The 23058-nt window shown below is 39.0% G+C and overlaps 2 protein-coding genes across 2 annotated transcripts; one reads left to right on the forward strand and one right to left on the reverse strand.

Annotated features, from left to right (window-relative positions):
• Positions 1-2: 2 nt before the first annotated feature.
• On the reverse strand, positions 3-8783 carry CLRN2 (clarin 2). Its single transcript, XM_040557157.1, has 3 exons — positions 7654-8783; positions 3941-4120; positions 3-3487 (listed from the first exon to the last, which is right to left on the reverse strand). The coding sequence occupies exons 1-3, from the start codon at positions 7904-7906 to the stop codon at positions 3222-3224; spliced, it is 699 nt and encodes a 232-aa protein (XP_040413091.1). The 5' UTR covers positions 7907-8783; the 3' UTR covers positions 3-3221.
• Positions 8784-8789: 6 nt separating this feature from the next.
• QDPR (quinoid dihydropteridine reductase) lies at positions 8790-17892 on the forward strand. The gene is made up of 7 exons (XM_040557159.1): positions 8790-8904; positions 9190-9282; positions 10312-10408; positions 11736-11876; positions 14247-14355; positions 14894-14977; positions 17037-17892. The coding sequence occupies exons 4-7, from the start codon at positions 11759-11761 to the stop codon at positions 17140-17142; spliced, it is 417 nt and encodes a 138-aa protein (XP_040413093.1). The 5' UTR covers positions 8790-8904; positions 9190-9282; positions 10312-10408; positions 11736-11758; the 3' UTR covers positions 17143-17892.
• Positions 17893-23058: the final 5166 nt, after the last annotated feature.

The raw sequence follows: 23058 nt of genomic DNA on the forward strand, positions 1-23058 counted from the left end.
GGGCGGTGCTGGAGGAAAGGGGAGGGAAGAAAATGGCGGCACCGCCGTGTCGCCTTTTGAGGCGGTAGCTACTGGAGGCTGTGGGCTCGCACCGCTCGGAAAATCTTTCTCTACCCGAAATGATCTAATTTCCAAACAGTTTGTAAGCCCATAAGCGACACAGGGCCCGTGGTCTGCCCCCCGTTGTTAGCGCAAGGTGTTGGGAGCAGCGGGTGTTACGGCGGAGTTTTGTCCTCTTGTGGTGTGCTCCAGGTTAGTGTTCACACGTGCTGCTGAGGGTGAAACAACTTGTCTGGGAGGCTTATAGCAGCCTATAAAAAACGGAGCTGATACCATACAGTATATTTAATATGCGTGTGAAACACTGAAGTGTAAGTGGTGTATGAGAATTGAAAAAAAAATATCTCAAATGCAGACACAACAAGTTTATGTAATTTCCCACGTAGGATGGTAGCTTACTTGTATAATATCCTCGCATTTAGGTTCTGAGTAAAAGTGATAAATTCCCAGAATAAAATTAAGAAATGTAGTAAGTGAAAATGAAAGACCAACAAGACTGACTGTGGTTATGACAAGAAAATTCACACCAGAATACTGGGTCATCAGTGTGGTGTCAGAAGTAGATTCTTTTCTAGCAAGAACACTGTGTGGAGAATAAGTGTTTGGAGTTTGCTGATGTGCATGGTATCATCTGTATGAGAGCCAGAACAAACACGTCTAATTGAGGACAGTGTCACTCAGAGACAGTAACTGAAGGAAATTTCATCCATTTTGATTTACCTTGTAAAATTACTTTTTTTTTTTTAATGTTAAATCATAACTACTAAAAATCTCAAAGTGTTTTAGTAGTTAATCTCAAAGTGTTTTAGTAGTTAACCTCATTAATTTTGGAGTGACTCTTATATGCAAAGAATAGTTTCTTTGTTCTTTGACAAATGGCTCCATGGCTTCTCTACATCCTTCATGGAGCATCTGTATATTCTGCGAGTATTAATTAAATGGGTATTTCTAGTGCATATTAAGTACTCTTCAATTTTATGGAAAACCAGGATATTAGCCATAATCTCTTTAAATTCCTGGATAGATACACTTCATAAATTATCTTGTTTGGGATTTCAAATTTTCTGAAATACCCCCAAAGAAGCCTTCATTTCCCCGTGTTGCTTATGCATATGATTAGGTAGGTCTCTATGTGAAGCATAACTAAAATGTGTAAATAAGGTAACTTTATATCCAGTTTATAACACTTAATATTAAGTTCCAGATTTTCTGAAAGTATTTTATGATGTAAAGGGGAAAGCTGCAAAGGTCTAAGTGATAGAGTTAGCCACTGTTAATCTTATTGTGTGCTTTGTAATTGTATAGCTTAACCATGTGTGATTGTATTTAACTTTTTTTTTTCCCCCAGGCAACAAAAGGGTAAATATTCTATGTGTTTTGCCATGAATGTGTCTTACCAGTGCTTAACTGTGACAACCTGTGCAGCTGAAAGGTTATTTTAACCTTATATCTTTTTCATTCAGTTTAATTCTTTCATGGTAATACTTCTATTCACTTTAAAGTGAACTGAAAATACTGTTTTATCATGTCACAAAACAGTAATTGGATGATAATGTTATTTCACCATTCATGCAGCTACAGTATCCCATAGTAATACTCAGACGTTTTATAGAAGTGGCATCAGGATTTTTTTTTTTACTATAACTGCAGAGTATGTTCCACTGTTCACAAGATTCAAAATCTGATCAGCACTGCTAACCCTTTTTATTTGCACAGTCTTCTCTTAAGGTTCTTTCAGAGCTACTGTAACCTGCCTAGGAATCCAGTACAATAGTCCACCAATCTCATCTTTACCTGAGTGAGTAGTCCCACTGCTTTTACTCAATAACAGTTTAAATAATAGTTTTGGGGGGAAGTCTTCAGGGCATTATGCACTTCATTCACAGTGTGAAAAATGTGTTGTAATACTTGCACACTACAGAAAAGCATTTCCCAAGTTATCTTTCTACATGGTGGGTCTCAATCTGATTCCTTTTAATTTCTTAAAGAAAATTATATTTAGTAAAGGCTAAGTTATGTGTTAAAATAATAATTGTCTTTGTACAACTTCTTTTAAATTATATGTTCATTGAATGATTACAAATGTTAAATATTTCATTTTCTATTTGTGTATAATGGTATAAACTACAGTAACAGAGATTGCTCACTATGTCTGCTGGTTTTGCTGCATATGTGCTGAAGATGAAATGAACTATTTTAATTTTTTACCTCACATGGAGCTTGCACGAACACTGCTGAAGCATTTAGTGGTTTGAGTCTGCTGTGTAAATTAAGAGCACTGTTTTAAAACAGCAAAACATATTTTATGAAAATACCAAATGAAAGCAGAATTTACCCCATAAGACATCTACTTTCATTGGTCTTTAGATGTAAACAAAGTAAAAAGAGGAAGGAAAATAAATATCTGGGTCAAATGTTAAGCTCATAGGCTTAAGCTAAATCATGTCCTTATTCAAACATCTACATCAGTTGCCTAGATAGCAAAAATGTTGAATTGTTCTAGTAACTTTCTTTACTGAGCGTTCTGCACATTTCAGTGCTAAAACTAATTATTTGAGTCCCATAAACTTCACTCTTCTCACTTCTTTAGTTCATGGGATTTGATAATTTCTGTTTTAAAACTTCATCACACATAATTAGCCTGTGCTTTCTCTTAAATTTAGCCCTAGAGATAAAGAAATCTTCTTTTTCAATGCAGTTTAATATTATTGAACATGTCTTATATGACCCTCTCAAAAATGTCCAGATAATTCTGAGAAGGTAATTGGCAAACATCCATCCTTTCTGTTTTGACATAAACCTATATTATGAAAGATTTTTTACAAACATATTTTTTTTCTAAACAAAATGATACTTGGTTTAGGTGAAATTGTATTATCAACTGTATTCTAAAATAGCCCAAATATAGATTTCATAAAAACTGTGAACTCTATAGGTCAGTTTTGAGAATAATATTTGTAGCATTTGTTTTTCCTGCTTTCCCACACATGCTAATTGCTGGTTTTGTAGACTGACCTTAAAAAAAGTACTGCAGATTTTTACAATTGGCATCTTTACTCATGTCTATACCAAAATTCTCCGTCCAAAACAAAAGCTGACGAGTCAAGAAGCTGTTTCTGTCATGATAGTTCACTTCACCAAAGTAGTCTTATGTAGATTTATTAGTACATGATATCTTCTGCTGTAACATTTGCTTCTTCTGTCTTAGTCTTAATTTTAGGGAAATGAATACCACTAATGGCTATTAGCAGCAAGTTCACTGCATGTGCTGTGGCACTTGCCACACAAAGCCAAAAACAGTCTTCAAACCTTTCTTCTAAGATAACAAATTGAAAGACGTTTTCCCGAAAATTGGCAATTCTTTCTGTGAGGTGATGAAGTTTTACAGCAGCCATAAAGCCGGTGACTGCAAGTGCTATAAATCCACCTGCAACAAAAAGAAAGAAGTATTCACCATTGTTGTCAAAACAAGACATGCATTTTGGTTGTGCTTCAGAAGGACTTATTAAATACAAAATTGGGTCTTAAACAGAATGTGACAGACTTAGACATGGCTTAAACACCTTCAAAATGCTTAGCCTTTAAGGTATTGCCAAAGAATATGATATTATAATTTATTTAAGTTTATAATAAAGGCCTTTTATCAGTGATATGAACCCTAAAGACTGGCATTTGCAGCTCCTGTGAAAAGTTGACTAGACACGATATGCGGAAAAGCCATCTGACAGCTCTCTTTTGATAGATGAGAATTCATTGGTAACTTCATTTTATTCACAAGTATTTAAGTCAGGGAGATATTGAGTAAGGCAAGAAAAGAAGTTTTACAGTTAACATTTTCCTATGAATGTGATTGGTGAAAAATACTAGTAAATGATTTTACCTGCAAGTAAATTCCAAAGGCATAGTCCTGCTGGACCCTTAATAGCCCGGTAAGGAACTTTTGTTGCGTTAAGAATGCAGAATCCAAAACTGACCAGAGAAAAGCCCATGGCCACACAGAGGAACATTATAATCATCACATGCAGGCCTGTATTCAGCTTTTTCACCATATGTGGGAAAACTGTCAAGAAAAAAAAAAATCTATTTAGCGTGTATTTTTTTCGTGACAACATTAAACATCACACTGTAGTCATGCACCAAAATCAAATTATATATAAACAAGACTATTTTTATAAAGCAATCAATTCAGGTAGTTACACTCACAATGTTTTATTTCTCACTGCGTAAGACAAACTCTTACTATATATTCTACTACAGGATATTCTACAGGAGGAACAATAACTCACAAAGGATCTGTGAATAAGGATGCAGGGTTACTGTGTTATTTATCTAGTTATTTATCTAGTGTTACAGGTACTGTGTTATTTATCTAGTTTTGTTAATGTCTTTATCTCTGCTGCTGTATTGCTCTTGCATTCTTTTCTGCCTTGTTTTCACCTCTGCTCTCTACCCCCAAACTTCTTTCGTTTGATTTTCCCATTCCTGTCCCATGCTCTTAATCTCGTGCCTTTGAAGTCCAATAGTTCCAGTTTCCTTGTCCAGCCCCTTGCTGTCTGAATTAGTGTTATTTCTGCTTGATTTAGTTTCTCATATGATTCTTCTTTCTATCTCTTCCTCTCTTTAAAACTGGCTCCAGTGAGATCCACTCTGAATTCATTTTTCCTAATCCCACAGATTTCCACTTTCAAATTCCCTTCCTGGTTTCTCATCAAGTGTTTATACCCCTTTTACATGTTTCTGGGTGTTGGACAGTGCTTTAGTTAAACTCATAGAAAGGTTGCAAAGTGCTGCTGTCAGGGCAGGCTTGGCATGAAGTATTCACAGGTTTTATTATACACGAGCTCTTCCTCTGGAGCCTGCCTGTCTGTAAAGGACAGTGACTTTATTACTGTTTTTGTCTTCACAGACAGTTACTTCGTTGGAGTAACTGATGGAGTAACATCAGCCAGCAATAGGGAGATGCAGAACATGCAAGAATTCAGGTTATCATGCAGCCCTTCAGTAACAGAATCAGAAGAAACATGAGGAGGGAACAGATGATGTGCTGACTGACAGGAAAGAGAAAAGCTGATCAAGAAGGAACCTAAAATACAGGCCGATCAAGAAGAGCCCTTCAGGTAATGTAGCGCCACACATTCATACATATTTGGAAGGACTAACTGCCTAATTATGTCACTAAAAAGAAGGTGCATCATATTATAAACAAATAGATTGCTTCCTATGCTGCATAACTGAAAAAAAAAATCCAAAGAAACCACATAAAATGCAGGCAGCAATAACTGGTAGATGACACAGCAAATACCAAGGATATAATTTGGTCATCGTGACATTACAGAATTCCAGTAGATTATTCAGAATACTTCATACTGTACAAATTCCATACAAAAATCCATGATTCACCAGCTCTTCAGGAATTCATTCCGGGCTTATAGCGAGGTATGGTATACACAGGAGCTACAGAAAAGACTCCAACAAGAAGAAAGGAGGAAAGTAGAAGAGGAATGGGAAGCCAGAAACTAGCTTACTTTCCCAGTGGAAAATAACTGCCAGTAAAAAACAAAGCACATGGAATTTAGCTTTAGTATAAACCAGCAGAGTTTTCAGGGTGGTTGGAAAGATTCTTTTGTGTCTTTTCTGAGGCTCTCAGCCAGGTCCCAAAGACATGAGCAGCGAGCCTGTCTTAATACACAGAAATAAGAACCCTGAGGAAGGACATTGCCTTGGGGGCTGCTGACACATTCCAGCTGTTTTTGCTGTACACGCAGACAAAATGTCTGGCTTTCCCAGTTTGTTTGCGGGGCTTGATTCAGATGTCAAAACATACACATCTCATGCCAATTTAGATGGGTTGGCACTTCCAGTAACAACCACGTGGATCTGACATAGATGACACAGTATGTATGGGAACACCTCCAAAAGGTGGTGAATTTAACAGCTTTGTAATACTATCATGATACCATTTTGGTGCCAGTGTTGTGAAAGTTGCAACCTTTATGGAGCTATTAAAATACTTAAAAGGGAAAGCCTTTTCCCTTAAAAGGGAAACAAGTGGCACACTTGTTTACCTAAATGCGTGGTTGTGTCCGCTGCATTTATTGACCCAATTTTACAGGTCTAACAGGAAAAATTTTTGCTAGCTTCAGTGAGAGCTTTGTTTGTCTAAGAAGAATAGGATCACAACCTCCAGATATGTATTAATACAGTCAGTGGTGAGGGTGGAATGCTAGGCCTTCTTCTCAGGTTACACAGTAATTAATCAGAAAGTTTACTAACAAGGCTAGAAAGTTGTAAAAGGATTAAATCCTTTTACAGAGGATCAGCTACCTTTTTCTTCATTCTCTTTGACATTCATGGATGGGGTGAAAGAACTGGAACTATATTTCTGAATACCTTGAAGAGAAGGAGCAGCAGCAGAGCAGGATGAGCTTTGACCTGATGTCCTATTTGCCAGCCATTTTGGTTACTGAAAAGCGGTTAGTCCAAATTCACAGCGTAACAACAGGTCACACTGATCTAAGTGTCGCTGGTTCTCTTCACCACTCCTAAGACCACAGTCCTGCCTGCTTTCAAGACTTTATAGCGGTGTTTGTGCAGCTATGTAGGGAGCCAGTATAGAGGGATGAGTTTATGGGAAAGAAATTGATCTTTTGCAGGCTAATTTTCAGCAAGCTTAACTCCCTGATCTACCTCACCACACAACTACGTTAAGTACCACAGCCATTGCAAAGGATGAGCCAGCACTGCTGTGCAGCAGGGGAGAGTGAGACGGCGGCAGCTTCAACTTACATTGGTTTAAGATGCTGCAGATCTATCCACCAAACTAAACATCTTTGATGCAAAATATCATTTTCACTTCAGCACAGGATGTGCGAAAACTGGAAGTCATCCAAAGTACAGATCAACATCTGACAGCTTTTGAGAGCTCAAGAAAATCTTTGATATTTCTACACTTTGTATGCATTCAGCATTTTTTCTCTCTTTGAAGTTACCAGAAAAGAAAGTAAAAACTTCTTCAACAAAGTAAAAACTTCCTCAACGTGTTAATATAAGTTAGGAGCATCTACTATGGCAGACATCTATTTTGGGACAGCTAGAGAAATACATAAATGGGGCCGGCTAAATAAATCCCTACTTCTTAAAGGAAAAAAAGAAAAAGAAAAAAGGGAGCACTTTAACAAATATGGCAAGAATAGAGGTGCAGATATTGCAGAGCAACACTTGGCACAGGAAAGCTTCAGTCAAGGAAAAGTATGACTTACAGGGTCATCTCCAATGTACTTCCTCCTATAGCTCTCCTGGGACACAAGACTGAAAGGGAACCCTCTTCGCTCCCTTCACAAGACTAAAAGGAAATACTCAATCTAGCTCTAGGGATTTTTTTTTCTTTGATTCCAGAATTACAAAACATAATCAGAGAGAAAACCTAGCCTGAAATAGCACTCAAATCCCAAACCATACAGACCACAAGTAAGCCACAATTATACGTTTAATAATAATGATTTGCTTTCTACAGGTTATGTAAACAAAATGAATGGAGTGCTTATAAAGTTGAACTAGACATTTGACTAGAGATTCAACCAAAATTGTACTTACTTGTGAATTTGGAATGACGCCCTCCCAGCCCGCACTGGCGTATCTTGCCGCCCCTAAAAAGGCCATAGTAAATTTCTCCCATGAACTTGACCAGCTCTGGATCTGTGGCGTTGACTAAATCAGCTCCTGTTTTGCAAAGCATCTTTCCAGTCATCCACTTTTGGGTCCCCATTGCGACGGCAATTAAGATAAAAGACGCAAAACTTATTGTAGAAGCCAAGGCAAACAAAGTCTTTTTAAAACACCCGGGCATCCTAGTGGTTTCAAGGAATCATCTCCAAGGCCTCTCTTCAGTAATTAGGCACATTTCCCATTTTTCCTGTCGCTCTGAAATCCATGAACGAATAGCAAGTATTTCAAAATACAGCTCATTGTATTTCAAAGCTCCATAAATTAAACTGTACAGTTAAAAATCAAGTCCAAAAAGATGTTTTGCTGCGAAAGCATCCTCAAATGGTTGCAAACAATAGCTTCAATACCCTGTCATGCGGTGGTGCTTGTTTCTGCAGAAAGTAATCCTATATCTGTTGCATGGCTAATGTTTCACCAGAGCTTTAATAGTCCTGCTCAAATGGCATCAAGTTCTTTAGCATAACCACGTGGGATGAAAATTAGAAGCATTTTTTTTTAAGATGATTAAAAACATGGGTAAATAGCTGCAAAGGACAAAGCTTTGCAAACGTGGAGTTTAGCAGCAGAATTCTGCTGACATCTCGGCTGCATTAAGCTACCTCCTCCTGGTGCTTACTCTTTCCCTGTGTAAATGTCAGTGCTGTCAGAGCCACCAGGGCTGGCAGTAACCCTCAGAGCGATGTCCTTCCATCCCTCGGCCTGCTAGCTGAGGTGTTTAAATTCTGTCCAGAAGGTTGAGGTTTCACACCCGGACCTGCTGCCTGCAGCAGGCAGCGCAGGGCCCTTCGTGCAGGGTGGGGAGGCACAGGCAGGCAGCAGGGCCTGGAGCTGGGGGCTGTGGCGAGGGCAGGAATTCCACCTAGCAGCAATATCGAGCAGCACTAAAGAAAACCGGCAACAATTGCTCGCACTCCTACAGTTACAGCCCCTTACAGCCGCTCGCTAATTAACACTCCCCTGAGGGAACACAACCCGCCGCTGAAGGGCGGGAGGCTGAGGTAAAAACCCAGCGGTTCCCTGGGGCTCAACCCCGGCTCGGAGGCTCCTCCTGCTCTCGGTGCGAGGCGGACGCAGCCGCCAGCCCCCCCCGGCCCCGGGGGCGGCCCCTGTGTGGCGTCGGTGAGAGGGGGGGCTGGGGCCGGGCTGGGCCGGGCCGGAGCCGGAGCCGGAGCGAGGCGGGCAGCGAGCATGGCGGCGGCGGGCAGGGTGCTGGTGTACGGGGGCAGAGGGGCTCTGGGCTCGCAGTGCGTGCAGTACTTCAAGGCCAGGAACTGGGTGAGCGCCGGCAGGGCTGCTGCGGGCCCCGGGGGGGCGAGACGGGGCTGCTTTGGAGGGGGGGAAGTAAGGGGGGGGAGAACGAAGGGTGCCCCGCCGGGCGGTAACGGTGCCTTCTCGCCGCCCCAGTGGGTCGCCAGCATCGACCTGGCCGAGAACGAGGACGCCAGCGTCAACGTGGTGGTGAGGGCGACAGAGTCCTTCCCCGAGCAGGCCGAGCAGGTGGGAGCGCGTCGCGGGGCCGGGGGGGCGCGGGGGAGGCCCCTCGGTCCGGGCTCCATGCAGTGGGTTTGCACCCGCTCGCCATAAACCCTCTCTCAGAAGCACTGAGACCCCCGACTGTGGGCACCCCGCTGGTTTTGGTATCCTGCTGCTGTACCCTGAGCTCAGGGGTGCCACCATTTGCCTGCCACTTCTTAACTTCATTTATTTTTCACTTTCCTTTTAACTGCTTGGAGGCATGGATATGTGGAAGAGCTTGCTTTGGGAGTTTAGAAGTTACCCTATGTTGTCACTCAGAATGTGTCACACTTGTGTATTATCTTCCTCTTTGTTACCTGAAGGGCTGCGGGCAGAATGAGATTACTTTAATCAAGGTGGATTAGGACATCTTAAAATGCAGCACTTCTTTCTCATGTCCTGTCTGTGTTGTATAGCTGGATGGTAATGCTGAAAACATTTCCCCGTAGGGTTTGCACTGTGACAGAGAAAATTGACAACCAACAAATTCATTACCAAGTGCAAAGTCTCATTTGAAAGAGAAAGAAATACTGGATATTTAAAAGCTTACATACTCAAATCCAAGGATGTGATTTAGAAGGAGGCTTTAGTTGTTTGTTTCTTGTGCTATCATTGGAAATGTCACAGAAGCAGTTCTGATCAGACCTGGAGTTTCATTTCCTGTATTATTAAACAGCACAGTGTGCAGAGAAGAACCTGTCCAAAAGTAAGTCACAAATGAAAAATGCTTATAATATAGGTAAGGATCGGATCTTTCAGTCCTGCTCAAATCAGTTATTGCCAGTGACATCACACAGTGTACGGTCTGACTTGCATCTACAGTTAGCTTTCAACCCAATTATTGAGTTGATAAAATCATAAGTGTTAATTTTGTGCAGCTGTTTAAATTGCTGTTGTTTGTTGTATTTTTTTTCCAGTTATGTAGTTGAATAATGTTAAGGCATTCTTGATATTTATTCTTTTACCTTACAAATTCAATGTTTTCAGAATGTTATGTTCTGTGTTTTGAAGGTGACAGCAGAGATTGGGAAGCTTCTTGGTGAAGAAAAGGTGGATGCAATCTTGTGTGTTGCAGGAGGATGGGCTGGAGGCAGTGCCAAAGCTAAATGTAAGCCGGTGAATGCTAGCAAATACATGATTGAAATCTGAGAGGAATCCTTGAAAATCATGGTAATAAAAGTCTCTGAGATCATCTTTCATCCAGAGTCCTGAAGATGTTAGCCTAATAGTGCAAAGTAGCTCAGTCACAATGTTTCTTAGCACTCTTCTCAATTATTGGTGCTTGTTAGATTTCCAAAACCCTTGATGTTCTCAACGGTACTTTTTGATGCACCATTTTTATTGGTAAATCTTGATGCACTATATAAAGGAGTTCAGCATTACCTATGAACTAACTTTTGCCAAGGTTATGTGTGTCAGGCTTGTTACGTAAGATACTGGCTGAGTGGACCATTGATCTTTTTGCCCAAATCATTGCTTTTTGCATAACAGCTCAGGTGCCTGCTGCAGTTTTCTGAGCTATTGGTATACAATACGGTATTGGAAGGAGCTGTTTCATGGCCAGAGGCTGTGCTAGAGGGGAAAAGAAGTCCTCAGTTTATAAAGCTTTTAAATGTATAATATTCAGGAAATTGTTTTATGCTTTATGTACTAGTGTAGAGACTTAAAAAAAAAAAAAAGCCTTTCTGTCTGGAGTAAATCTGTTAAAATGTGGTGTTTTCCTTCCCCTTCCTTGTTCAGACATCATATGCAAAATATTCACTTTAAAGAGAGAATATGAGAAGACGTATGCAGTTAAATCAGAGCGAATACTTTTATAGAATTGCATTATATTGTATTGTTATAAATTTGTACAGTAATTTCAATGACGTGATGGATCATACCCTACTATCCTTCCAATAACGTTACTATGAATTAAGGTTATTTTGGGATCAAGTGATCAGCTTGATCAAGTGCTTGATTCAACTCCTTTATTTCTTGGAGTCTTCTATCCACAAGTTGAGCAGCCAGTGAGGAAATTATGGAAAGAGAGCTCATGCTACAATAAGGTGAGGAGAAGCTAATGTAAAAATTTTTAGATCATTGACATAAATTGAAACAATCCCTATAGAAGTCTGAAGAATTTGGAAATCTTTGAACTGGGCACAAACACTAACAGAGAGCTAATGAAACTATCTGGTGTTTATTTTTTTTATTTCTGATAGTAAGAAAGCAGGTAATTGTCTAGAATATATGCTGTCAAGTTGGGATTCAAAGTCTAAAGAGAAAGGAGAGTTAGAATAAATAAATGGGTATTTTATGAGATACAGAAGTAGGAAATGATAGAAAGCATGTTTTTATAGTACTTTGCATAGTTCTGTTGCACTCCGTGTGATAGGAAGGAAATCAGAGTTAGAAGTCTTGTTCTTAAGTTACCTAATTCTCTTCCTAATCAGCTTTGTATAAGAACTGTGATCTGATGTGGAAACAGAGTGTTTGGACATCCACTATTTCCAGTCACTTAGCCACAAAACATCTGAAGGAAGGAGGTCTTCTGACTTTGACAGGAGCTCAAGCTGCTTTGTCTGGAACTCCAGGTAAAATGCCATGCATGATAACTGTTGGGACATGAGTTATACGTTAGTCTGTTTGTGAAAAAAACAAACCAGTTTCTTGACATCTAACAGAAATGGAAAACTGCTGCTGAAACACTTACGGTAAGTGTAACTTTACAGATGGCAATATTGAATCTCTTGAAGCAGGAGTGCAAACAAAATCACCATTAAGTAATGGTTGACATGCATTCATGAAATGTACTTGGCTAATACATGGTACAGTAGGAAAAGTAATTTGGAAAAATGTGAAGAATTGTGAAGCACACAACAGTAGGTGTAGTGCTTAAATACAGTTAAATATCTTATTTGTGTTCTGAAAGGCAGAGTCTTTAATTGCCCAGTTTTTCAATCAGTGATGACTCAGCTGATTTTATTAAATGTGCTTGTCCTGTTCATGTTCTGATTCCAGTCCACCTTTGCTTCAGCCAAAGATAAGCTTGTTGACTTTCAGCTTTGCCCTTCAGTAGCTATTTAGTAGAAACTTTCCTGAGATTTTTTTTCTCATCTGACTCCTAGGCATGTTGGTCTGCATGGAGAAAATCTGGGAACAATTTAAAATTAAAAAACAGCAGCACAGAAGCCCACAGGCAGGGAAAGTTTTTTTTTTTTTTTTTTTTTTTTTTTTTTTTTTTGAAAAATGCTCTTATTTCTCAATCTTCTAGTGTGACTTCAGCAATATTTTGATGAGACATAGCTATTAATTCTTTTTTTAAATCATGAAATTAATGAATATTTGTGAAAGCCTTGTCTAAAATAGTTCAGGAGAAATATGCTGTATTCTGTAGTTAATGCAGCTGTAAACAGAGTAGAAAAATCATCTGGCCTAGTCTGAAGATAAAAGGCTTATTTTATGTCAGTCAGTAGATGAATAATTTACTGTGTACTACTGACTGACAATATACAGATGAGAAAAATGGGAACCGTGGCAAACTTTCATGATGTGTTTTGTTTGGTTCATTTTGGGAGGTAGGGACCACAACACAGGAATCGGTGATTTGCTTTCATGTTTTGAACTGGCTGTTTTCAACAAGTCTGGAATGTAAAAAAACAAAACAAAACAAAACAAAAAAAACATAGCAGTGCTTTAGGCAAACACATGCAACTTATTAATATCAGGAAGAATTGGGAAAGAAATGTTACTCAACTTTTGCAAATATGCCTTGTTAAGCTTGTTATTACCAGCTATTATGGAAGGAATCATCTCTTTTTTGTTTTCTCTTACTGTGATTTTTTTTTGTCTTTTCATCTGTGAAAATGCTGAGTCATTTAATGCAAATTGAAGAAAAATGAAAATAATGTAAGTTAAAGAAGCAGTCCGACAGCGATAGCTAAGAAATGCAGGTTTAAGAAGACTGACCGATTGGTTTAGAGAAGAGGCAAGAGGGAATTATGATAGAAATGCGAATATTTTGTAGTCATAATGAAATGTTAGCTACTGCTGCCCATGATTCCTCCTAATAAACATGTTTGTTATACAATATGTCTAACTGAATATAACAGAAACATTTCTACAATGTAAAACTACCTGGGTACCTTCATTACTAGTTACTTCCTCAGGAACATTGAAAAGGGGTTGTACAGTTGTGTAAATGGGTAGAAAGGCATCCAGTTGTAGTACACAAAATAGACTTATTTTTCCTACGTGCTTAGTCTGTGTCTAGGCTGCTTGGCAGATACATACCATGAGACATCTCAGACCTGGAGCACCCTGATTGTCCAGATCTTGTACCTGAGCAGTGTGCAGGATGCTCTCCTTCCCATGCATCTTACACTGCTTAATACTGGCTGCTTAGAAAGCAGCAGTGTTTGGGAAGATGTTGGTTTTATGTGCAGGTTATTCAGTCACTTTCTACCTTAAGGCGTATGGGTTGTTTTTGTTTGTTTTCTGTTTGTTTGTTTTATAGTCAGGATGCTGACCAGGTGAATTACTGTTTTGGAGAGAAATGAGCTGTATCTGTTCGGGTCCAAACCTGCAAATACCTTTGTCATATACTTAAAATTAACAAATGATTTCTTTAATAAAAACCTCTTCACACTTACTAGTTTAGCTTTGTAAGGTTAACCCTGTAAATCTCATCCTTCAGGGTACATTTTGAAGCGTTAACTAAAGATGCTTAACTCGGTAAGTTTCGTACTTCTGTAATGCCGAGTCAACTGAACTTTGTGGTAGTTCCAGGATAGCTAGTAAGAATTGTTGGGATTTTTTAAAAATATGTTTTAAGTCTGATTCTGTTCTGGCTGTCGTAGGTGATCTGAAACTTACTGGTTGTCAGATAACGGGAGTTTCTGTCATAGTGCTGGTAATGAGAGCTGTATTGATTGTGCTCTAATTATCCTGTTTTTAATTGCTAGGGATGATTGGCTATGGCATGGCCAAAGGAGCAGTGCACCAGCTTTGTCAGAGTTTGGCTGGTACCAATAGTGGCTTGCCATCTGGTTCTGCTGCTGTTGCTGTTTTACCGTAAGTGATTGCAGTTACCTCTGTCTGTATCATCTTGTTTAATTACTGCTGTAACTTCAAGTCACATTGATATGGGTGTGATGTCCTGTCTACAGTACTCAAATAGCTTCTTAGACTGACATAGCTTCGCAGGGAAAGGACACATCTTGAACGTATGCAAATAATGATGTGCAACGTATCCTAAAAATGATTATTTTTTTTCCTTTCCTTTGCAAAACAGTAGTGGATATTAGGATTAAAATTTCATTTGTTTTTAACGAGCATGAGAGAGACTGGAAGAAAGCTGTGGGCTAAGTGATAGCCCTAGTGGGCTGGATGTCATCAGGAAGACAGGTAGCTAAGGGGTTATAAGCTGTGATCCTTTGATATACATTGAAACTGATGGTTATATGCTGTTAACATATGTAGAGGATGCAAAGGAAATCCATAGCACGTGGTATATAAAAGTGGAGCATATGTTGCAGTGATGAATAGAAGCAGGTGGCTCTTATCAGAAACAGTATGTACAAATAAAAGTTTTATCTCATTTTAATCACAGGGTTACCCTGGATACGCCAGCAAACAGGAAATCAATGCCTGACGCAGATTTCAGCTCCTGGACATCCTTAGAATTCATTGCCGAGTGAGTATACATGTGATAACTAAGCAATTCCTTACTGTGCCTTTTCCTGCTGCATCCTGCTGTGTGTTCTTTCTAAGTAGCTGTCTTGGATTGGAGTGTTTTGGGTTTTGTTTTTCCCCATCGTTCCCCTGATCCTGTATGTCTTCAAATCACATTAGGCCTCTTGCACAAGCTTCCTAGCTGGAGAAAATTAGCTCAACTCCATCAGCTTCAGCATCTCTACACCTGTTATAGCGACAAGGCAGATAGCCTTAAGCAGTCGGAAGCCAGAGAATCTCATAAAGCCAGTAGACAAATTAAATTACAGACAGCAGATGCAGGAGTTTGTCTTAAAGGTAAACTGCAAATAGGTGTGTAAACTTTAGTTTTATTTATTCGCTTTGACACTCTTCACTACCCGATTTTTGGTGTGTTAATTCACTTCTTCTCACAGTTGGAAAAATTCCTGCTCTTGTTTAGAAAAATTTAGCCAAGTTTTTTTTTTTTCCATTATCCACAAAGGCTTGTCCCGAGTGATGTTTCAAAATGCTGAAACTTCAGCTGCAGCTTATTTAGCAACAGGCTGAGACAATAAGGTTTATTGTTTCTAATTCTTCCAAGAGAAGGTGCAGCATATGTACTGCCTTCTGTGATGTAGTGGAGAGTAGCAAAGACTTTGCTGAGGGTGATCTGTTAAATGGAAGAAAACAATGGACATGGCTATCTTGCCTTGTTGAGGGGAAAAATGGAAAGGAATCTACTTTCATGTTGTAAAGGACATAATGTTTTTCTTTACTCTTACAAATTCAAAAGCTTTTAGAACTGACACCGAAATAGCATTCACCTATTGCTAATTGTTCAGAGTAGTTGTGACATTTGGTTTCCTTGTGATGTGAATTTTTATTCAGTTGGATGCCAGAGTGGAAAATGTTTTTTGGTTCGAGAAGCCTATGCAGCTGTTCAATGTGGTTCTTTAAGTGTCCCATCAATTGAGTTTAGTTGGCCTAAAAATGTTCAAAAAAGTTCTTTATTGTGCTTAACCAGATGTTTGTGGTTTTTTACAAATTAATTTTTAACTTCTAAAGACTTTTTCCTTACGGGAGAATTAAGTTCAGTGTTTTGTTTTGTTTCTTAGCTTCTAATTCTCTGAACTTAAATCCAGCTTTGAAAACTGAAAAGTTCACTGGTGCTGAAAGAAAGAATTCTAGTGTTCTTAGGATTTTGTTAACATCTGCATCCTTTCTGGGATGCAGGAACTCTTTTTCCCATGGGGTGCTTGCATTTTGAAGCCTGTTGTATTCATACATGTTGTGTTAAATGGCAAGATGTTCCAAAATGGCAGTAGCTCTGTCCACAATAGTGGAAAGGCTGATGGACCTGGAAAATGTTGTGTTTTCTGTATTAGTTTTGATAAGCGTTCTGGTGTGCTAACTAGAATGAGGCCATCTTACTCAGTGTGTGTTGGATGTCTTAGAGCTTTTTGTGCTTACACTGAGACTAATTTCAACATTAAATACGTGATGGCCCGTTGGCAGAAAAATGGGTTAAGAAAGAAGGGACTTGGAAAGAAAGGGTGCTTGCACAGGTTGAAAGGCAAGGGAATAGGTCTGGCAAGAATGAATAGAATACAGAGATATAGGGGGAAAAGAGCAATTATTTAGCCTGTATGGTTTAACAACCCTATAAGGTTTAGCAACTCTATTTTAGCCTTATGTCCATATTTGATACATACTATAAAGGCAATTTAAGTAGCCGCTGCCTCCCACTTATCAATTATTTTATTTTTTTTAACTTGGGAAAAACTTTTTGACATCTTTCTGTTTTTATGCAACTCCTGGCCTCTTCCTTTGAAGTGTTCTGAAAATCCTGCATATGTACTGTAAAGGCCTTCTGATTTCTCTGGACCTCTGTCCTACTCTGAGGGTCTGAATCCAGTGATTGCGTTGCTAGTTTGTGACGTGCATAGAAATCGCTACAGAGAGGTAGGAAAAGGAGAATCAGTAGGCTTTTATGACTGATTGTGTGTGTGTGTATATTTTCTCTCCTCCTCATCCTGTTTTATCTATTTATTTTAAAACAGAACCTTTTATGACTGGATAACAGGAAAGAATCGACCGAATTCAGGGAGTCTAATCCAGGTGATAACTACAGGAGGGAAGACTGAACTAGTTCCAGCACATCTTTGATGTCAGTCACTTAAGACGGTGAAACTTCAGCAAAGGAGAAGCTGTGGAAAGTCTGACTGCCAGCATAATTTGGATGGTCTTATGTATCCAGTAATTGTAATCATGTCGTTATTGGAACCAAATCTGAAGTAGTGTTTTTGTGCTGTCTGTTGTGAGCTGTCTGCAATTATTTACTGACAAGTACTACGTACTTGTCCCTAAATAAAAGTTGCGGGCTTTAAAGTCTGTAGATGTTCAAATCCTGAGCATTATGTGATGACTTACACGTTTTTTTTTTCTGAAATGGGAATTGTGCTTATGTTGTGTAATCACACATGTAGTGGTTGGATTCTTTTCTCAGCCGCTGCTTCTGGCAATTTATTGTGAATCTTCCAGGAGTCTTTTTCTTCTTTCTCTGCCTGGGAACATAGCCCCATCCCTGCGTATTATGTTGGCTGTAACTGTAGGAAACATGGTGATCATATATCCTTGTCTTGTAACACTTTTCTTGTGAATGTTCCACTGGAGTTAATGGAACTGTATAGAGATGGCTTACTTGAGAAGGACTTCCTAATTTGCCTTAGTTTATAAGCTGCTATCAGGCCTACAGTTGTAGGATAAAACAGTGGTTTTGCCGAATGTCTCTGCTTGTTCAAAAAGGAAGGAACTGCAATGACTAACACAAAGTGCTATAAAGTACAAAGAAAAAAAAAAAAAACACTTCTATTTGAACGTGGACTTTTGTGCTAAATAAATGTATATTGTTTTACATATTGGGCTGTCTCCGTCACTGTAATCCAAAGGGGAAAGGCTTTCAGCTGGAGAAAAGGTATTCTTCCATTCTGCAAGTAAACCATATCTCTACATGATGTAGCTGGATTAAAGTATCACTGCTTCTGTGCACAGGCTTACGTGGAACCAGCACTGCCAGTTTTTGGGAACATCTTGAAAATAGATCTCAAGTTTTATCTAAATTCTATTTATTTATTTTAGTTACCTTCAGGGTTGTGCTGGGCAAAGCTCTACTGCCATGAATCAGGAACCTTTTCTCTTTTTCCCAGTAAGAAAAAAAAACCTCATGCCCATGCTGATTTTAACGTGGTCAGATGGCTGTGTGATTGCCTTTTTCTTGTATGACTGTCCCTTTACTCATTTTGTTCAGCTGGATAGTATAGAGGGAAAATTTTATGTCCTGTCAAATCAGTCAAGAACTGTCAAAATTATGGTGCTGCTTTTGATCTTAAATGGAAGACTAGCAACCATTCTGTGTAAGCAGCAATTTCTGCAGGCTAAGAGTACAGACAAACTGCAAGGTACTGTTGAGGAATGAAAGGGTGAGGTGTTAGTATATTATCCTGGAAAATTGGAAGAGCTATCATACTACAGGCTTACATCATTTGAAGGCTTCCCTTTGCCAAGCTAGTTGAATTTCCAGATTGCTTTCAATTTGATTGTGTTGTCTTCTCACGAACATGTATTGAATCAGGTCTCAGAAGCTCCCTGAAGAACAGATCAAACGCTCGAATTGTGAAGGGAGCACAGCTGGGATTCCAGATCTGCATTTATATGGCTGTGTAAATAGAGTTGAGGACTTAGCAGGCTGAATGGATTGTGGGTATTTCTGTAAAATGTGCCGTGGCAAAAGATGGTAACATAGTATATGGGACTTAAGACATGAACAGAGACTCTTTCATTTGCTAAGGACTACAAGTGCTTTTTGAGCATCTTTGAATAATGCACATATACCTGGACCTTAATGATGATAACGTGGTGAAAAAAGTTAATGGCTATTGCCATGTGGAATTAAGTTGAAAGCTGTAAATAACCAACCCTGAGATTATACAGAGGGAGGAAGGAAAAGCAGGTTTACATTTTGATAAAGAGAGCAAAAAGTCAAAAAGAAAATGAGGAGTGATCCATTGCCTGATTAATTTCTTCTCCGCGGGGAAGTCCTGGTAGGAAAATATGAGGGAAATCTGTGTTTCAGACCTAGCTGTTTCGGGTATGTTATGCCACTGTCAGAGAGAAGTTCTGGAAAACACAGGTGGTATCTACAATATGCTATGGAGAGGGTCACTAAGCTTGTGGTAGCCTAACCAGGTTAGTTATCTCCTTCCACATAACGTTGTATGACTGCAGCAGTGCAGATCTAGAAGCAGAACAGCTGTGTCAGGACAATGTTGAAGTAGTGTCACCAGCCACTGTAGCTTACAGTGCAGAGCGCTGTGAGGCATTGAACCAGCTGTGTGTATCCTGACTACTATCTTGCCTAGCTAATTAAATGAAAGGCTACAGTCAATATAAGAGAGATTAGCTGTATAAGCTCATGAGATGGAAGAAATCCTTGCTGAGTTGAATGTGATGTAGTAACAGGCAGATCCTCAGCTGAGCTTCCCTTCTTCCACTCCTCTGAAGGAGGAGGAGTGGTAGAAAATGTCTGTGGCATAAAAAGCGTCTGCCTCACTGTCCTCACTCAACTTGTACTGGTGCCTGCTGGAAAGTGTTAATATAACTATAGAAAAACACAGTATGTTGACTGTAGCAATGTAAGAGTGGTGAAATATGCTGTGAAATGGTGAATAGTGTTAATTATGAATAGAAGAGTTGGATGGATTTTTTAGCAACTGCAGGTATGAGTGAAAAGGTACAAAAATGGCTTTATCAAGGCTTGAAAAAGAGGATGGTGTAGGCAAGTGGTATGTCAAGCACATGGATAGAGGGAAGAGATTTAGCATGGGGAGTTTGATGGAAAAGAGTCTTTACGTGACTAGTTTCATCCTGTGCCTACAAACTTTTTTGTGGTTAAGTAACTGTCTTGGAAAAGCAAACACCCCAATACTGCAGACATCTGCTGGGTTGCCTGGCTCCTTCAGCAAGTTCTGAGATCTGTTGGTGCTGCAATGAGAAGCAAGGATGTAGTCTGTGGGAACTGTGGGGAATTAATTCATATGAAATGCGCACACACACCATGAAACTGCAAGCCTGCTGGGAAGATTTTAGAAGTTAGTGCTTCTTCCAGAAATACCTGATGAATTTCTAATTTAGTGATGTTAGGAACCCTTGAATTGTTCAGTATATTTTACTATGGCACAATCATCAACAGTGTGATACTGGAGAAGCAAGAAGCCTATTCTCCTTTAATTTAAGGAATGCATTTTTTTTATATGTTAAGCGGATGAATATACTATTTTTTATTTTTTATTATTATTTATTTTTTAATTTATTTAGCACTGGACAACTGATGTCATATTCAAAAATTCACATATATAGAGCCAGTTTAGTCTGGCACTTTTTTATACAATTTTCTTTTGAAGATGCATGTTACTGTTTGTTAAAGGAAGAGATTCGCAAGATCTGTGGAAAAGAAAAGCACAAATCATGCCAGGCTGATCAGTCTTGCTTCTATACTCTAACCCATTTGTGCTTAGCATTCTTGTTTCTACCGAAGTAGCATACACCCCACCCATTTTTTTTATTTTTTATTTTTAGAAAAAGGATGTTTTGAGACCAAAGCCAAGGTGCCTTTGAAAAGACAATGCAATTATGTGGTGCATGCATACATGCATAGATGCAATTATCCAAACTGTGGCAGGCTGACACAGTAGCATTGGATATAAATGTGCCTCCTAAAATATGACTTTGCCAGAATGCCTTGGCATTCTGAATGGACAGGTCCATTCTGCATAAATATTTTTCTCCTACAGATTAGAAAAATGTAGATTTTAATAAAGCACAAGTAAGTATAAGATCTGCTTTTTCAGAAGAATATCAGTAGTATCACTGAAAATCCAAAGTTTTCTGAATACTGGACAATAAGCTGTTCTAGGCATCTCTAGCATGAGACGATGAGAACTTGAGCTGCTGCTCAGACAGAGGCCTCCATCTTGTGAAGCCTGACCCATGTCCACACCAGCTGCTTTGCAGAAGCTTTGGTTCATTGCAGGAATGAGTATGAAATGTTTTCAGATTTCACTATGAAATGTCTCAGGTTTAAAGAATGTTTAGAATTTAGTTTTTCAAAGCTGGATTTTCACAGGAAAATTAGCCTTCTACAAATTAGCTAATAGCAATTGCCACAAAATGATTTAAAATTATGCTATGCATTCTTAATATCATGGAATGGTTTCCACATATGATGGAGTCGTATCTGAGTCAGTCAGCAGTTGCAGCTCTAAATTAACCCAAAACTGCACTGTGAGATCTTTTGTTGAAATCATTCATTATGCCTTTTTATTTTTTTTATTTTTTTTTCCAGTAATGGAATGAAAACCACCACCACAACAAAAAGTCGCATTTCTTTTCTTGTTTATTCTTCCTTATATTGGCTCACTGGGAGAAAACAGATGGGGACTGTAATAGCAGTCGGAGATGCTTCAGACTAACCCTTAAAGCGTTGAACAAGGTGAGAAGTAGGCAGACATCTGAAAAGCATTGCAGAAGTCAGTAGCAAATGTCAGTTGAGATGTAGACCCCCGTCAGACACTGTAATTCCTGCACTTTCTGAAACACCATGCTCTAAAGGGTTTGTTTTATAAATACGGCCAGTCTCCTGCAGTCTGCGATGACTCTTCTGAGATACGATCACTGACTCCCACAGCTGAGTTGAGGCTGATCTTCGGGAATGCCAGCAGAGGGCAGAAACTTCAAATACATTGGGGATATTTCTTTACTGAATATGTAATGTTATTTTCGACAGTGAGGATTTTAATTGTGCCACAGTCTCTGCTGAGAGGCTCATCCTCCTTTCTTGCTTTTGTTGCCTGTAATCCAGGCATCCCAGCCTTTTGTTCACCTTAGTACAAGTATATTACATATTCTGCATCCAGAAATTCCAAAAAACATTCCATATTAAAAAAAAAAAGTTCCATGTTAAATAATAACAATAAACAGTGATTTCTACTCTTCTGTCCCCAAAAGACAGACAAGAAGACAAGGCTGTGAAAGGAGTCCTGCAACAGGGTGTAGCATTTCTGTTGATGTGTTATCAGTAAGCGCATTGTCAATCAATATTCTGTCACACAGCTTTAAGGGCTTGGACACAATAAGAAGGGAAAGAGAGTATTTAACTCCTGTACTGCACTTAAGGATTATAAGTACAGAATTTCCTAACTCAACCAAAAGAATGAGCTGTTGAGACGAGATTGGTATTAACAGATGGAACTTGGAAACGAAAAATGATTAATTAATATGGGGTTTTGAAAGTGGAAGTTTTAACTCCTTTGCCTGTGGAATAAAGTAGTAATAATATATATATATATATTTTAAAGTGTTGTTTAGGAGGGAACAAAAAGTAGCAAGCCATATGACTGTCATTTTTATAGTATGATATTCATTTTTCAGTATCTCTTGTCGATATGAACTACACCACTAATCACAATATTTTCCTTGTATGAACTTCCTTTTAAATACAGTTGCTAAGGAGGTACTAGGAAATTCTAACAAACAAAAAGTCTGCAAAAGCCTTAAGATTGGAGCCCCTGGTTTCTGTTCCTGCTCTGCCTTCTGGTCTGCTGGAAGACTTTGAATGCATCTCTGCACCTGTACCTCAGTTTCCTCATCTCCCAAATATATATGAGATGATTTTAAAGTGCTTTGAGAGCAACAGATGAAAACCAAGACATAGGAATGAAATACAGTTCTCTCTTCCACAAGCACACTAACAGAAGCTGAAAATAACCCACATTGTCAGAAGAGAAAGTAAAATCATGAGCACAAACCAAAATCATATACGATTATTTGCCAGAAGTGCTATGCCAGAGATTACATCAGACAAGTAATTTGGATGTTACTGTTACCTCTTCCTCTAGAGAGGTAGACTATGAATCTGGTAGTAGGTGGTGGTAAGCGTCTAGCCAGCACAACGAGCATTAATGTTTTGTGAATGTCTCAACTGGGATTTAAAAATTCAATGTTGTTTTTAATTTTGAAAAACCAATT

The sequence above is a fragment of the Cygnus olor genome, chromosome 4 (assembly GCF_009769625.2).
Source record: "Cygnus olor isolate bCygOlo1 chromosome 4, bCygOlo1.pri.v2, whole genome shotgun sequence".
Taxonomy (NCBI): Eukaryota; Metazoa; Chordata; class Aves; order Anseriformes; family Anatidae; genus Cygnus; species Cygnus olor.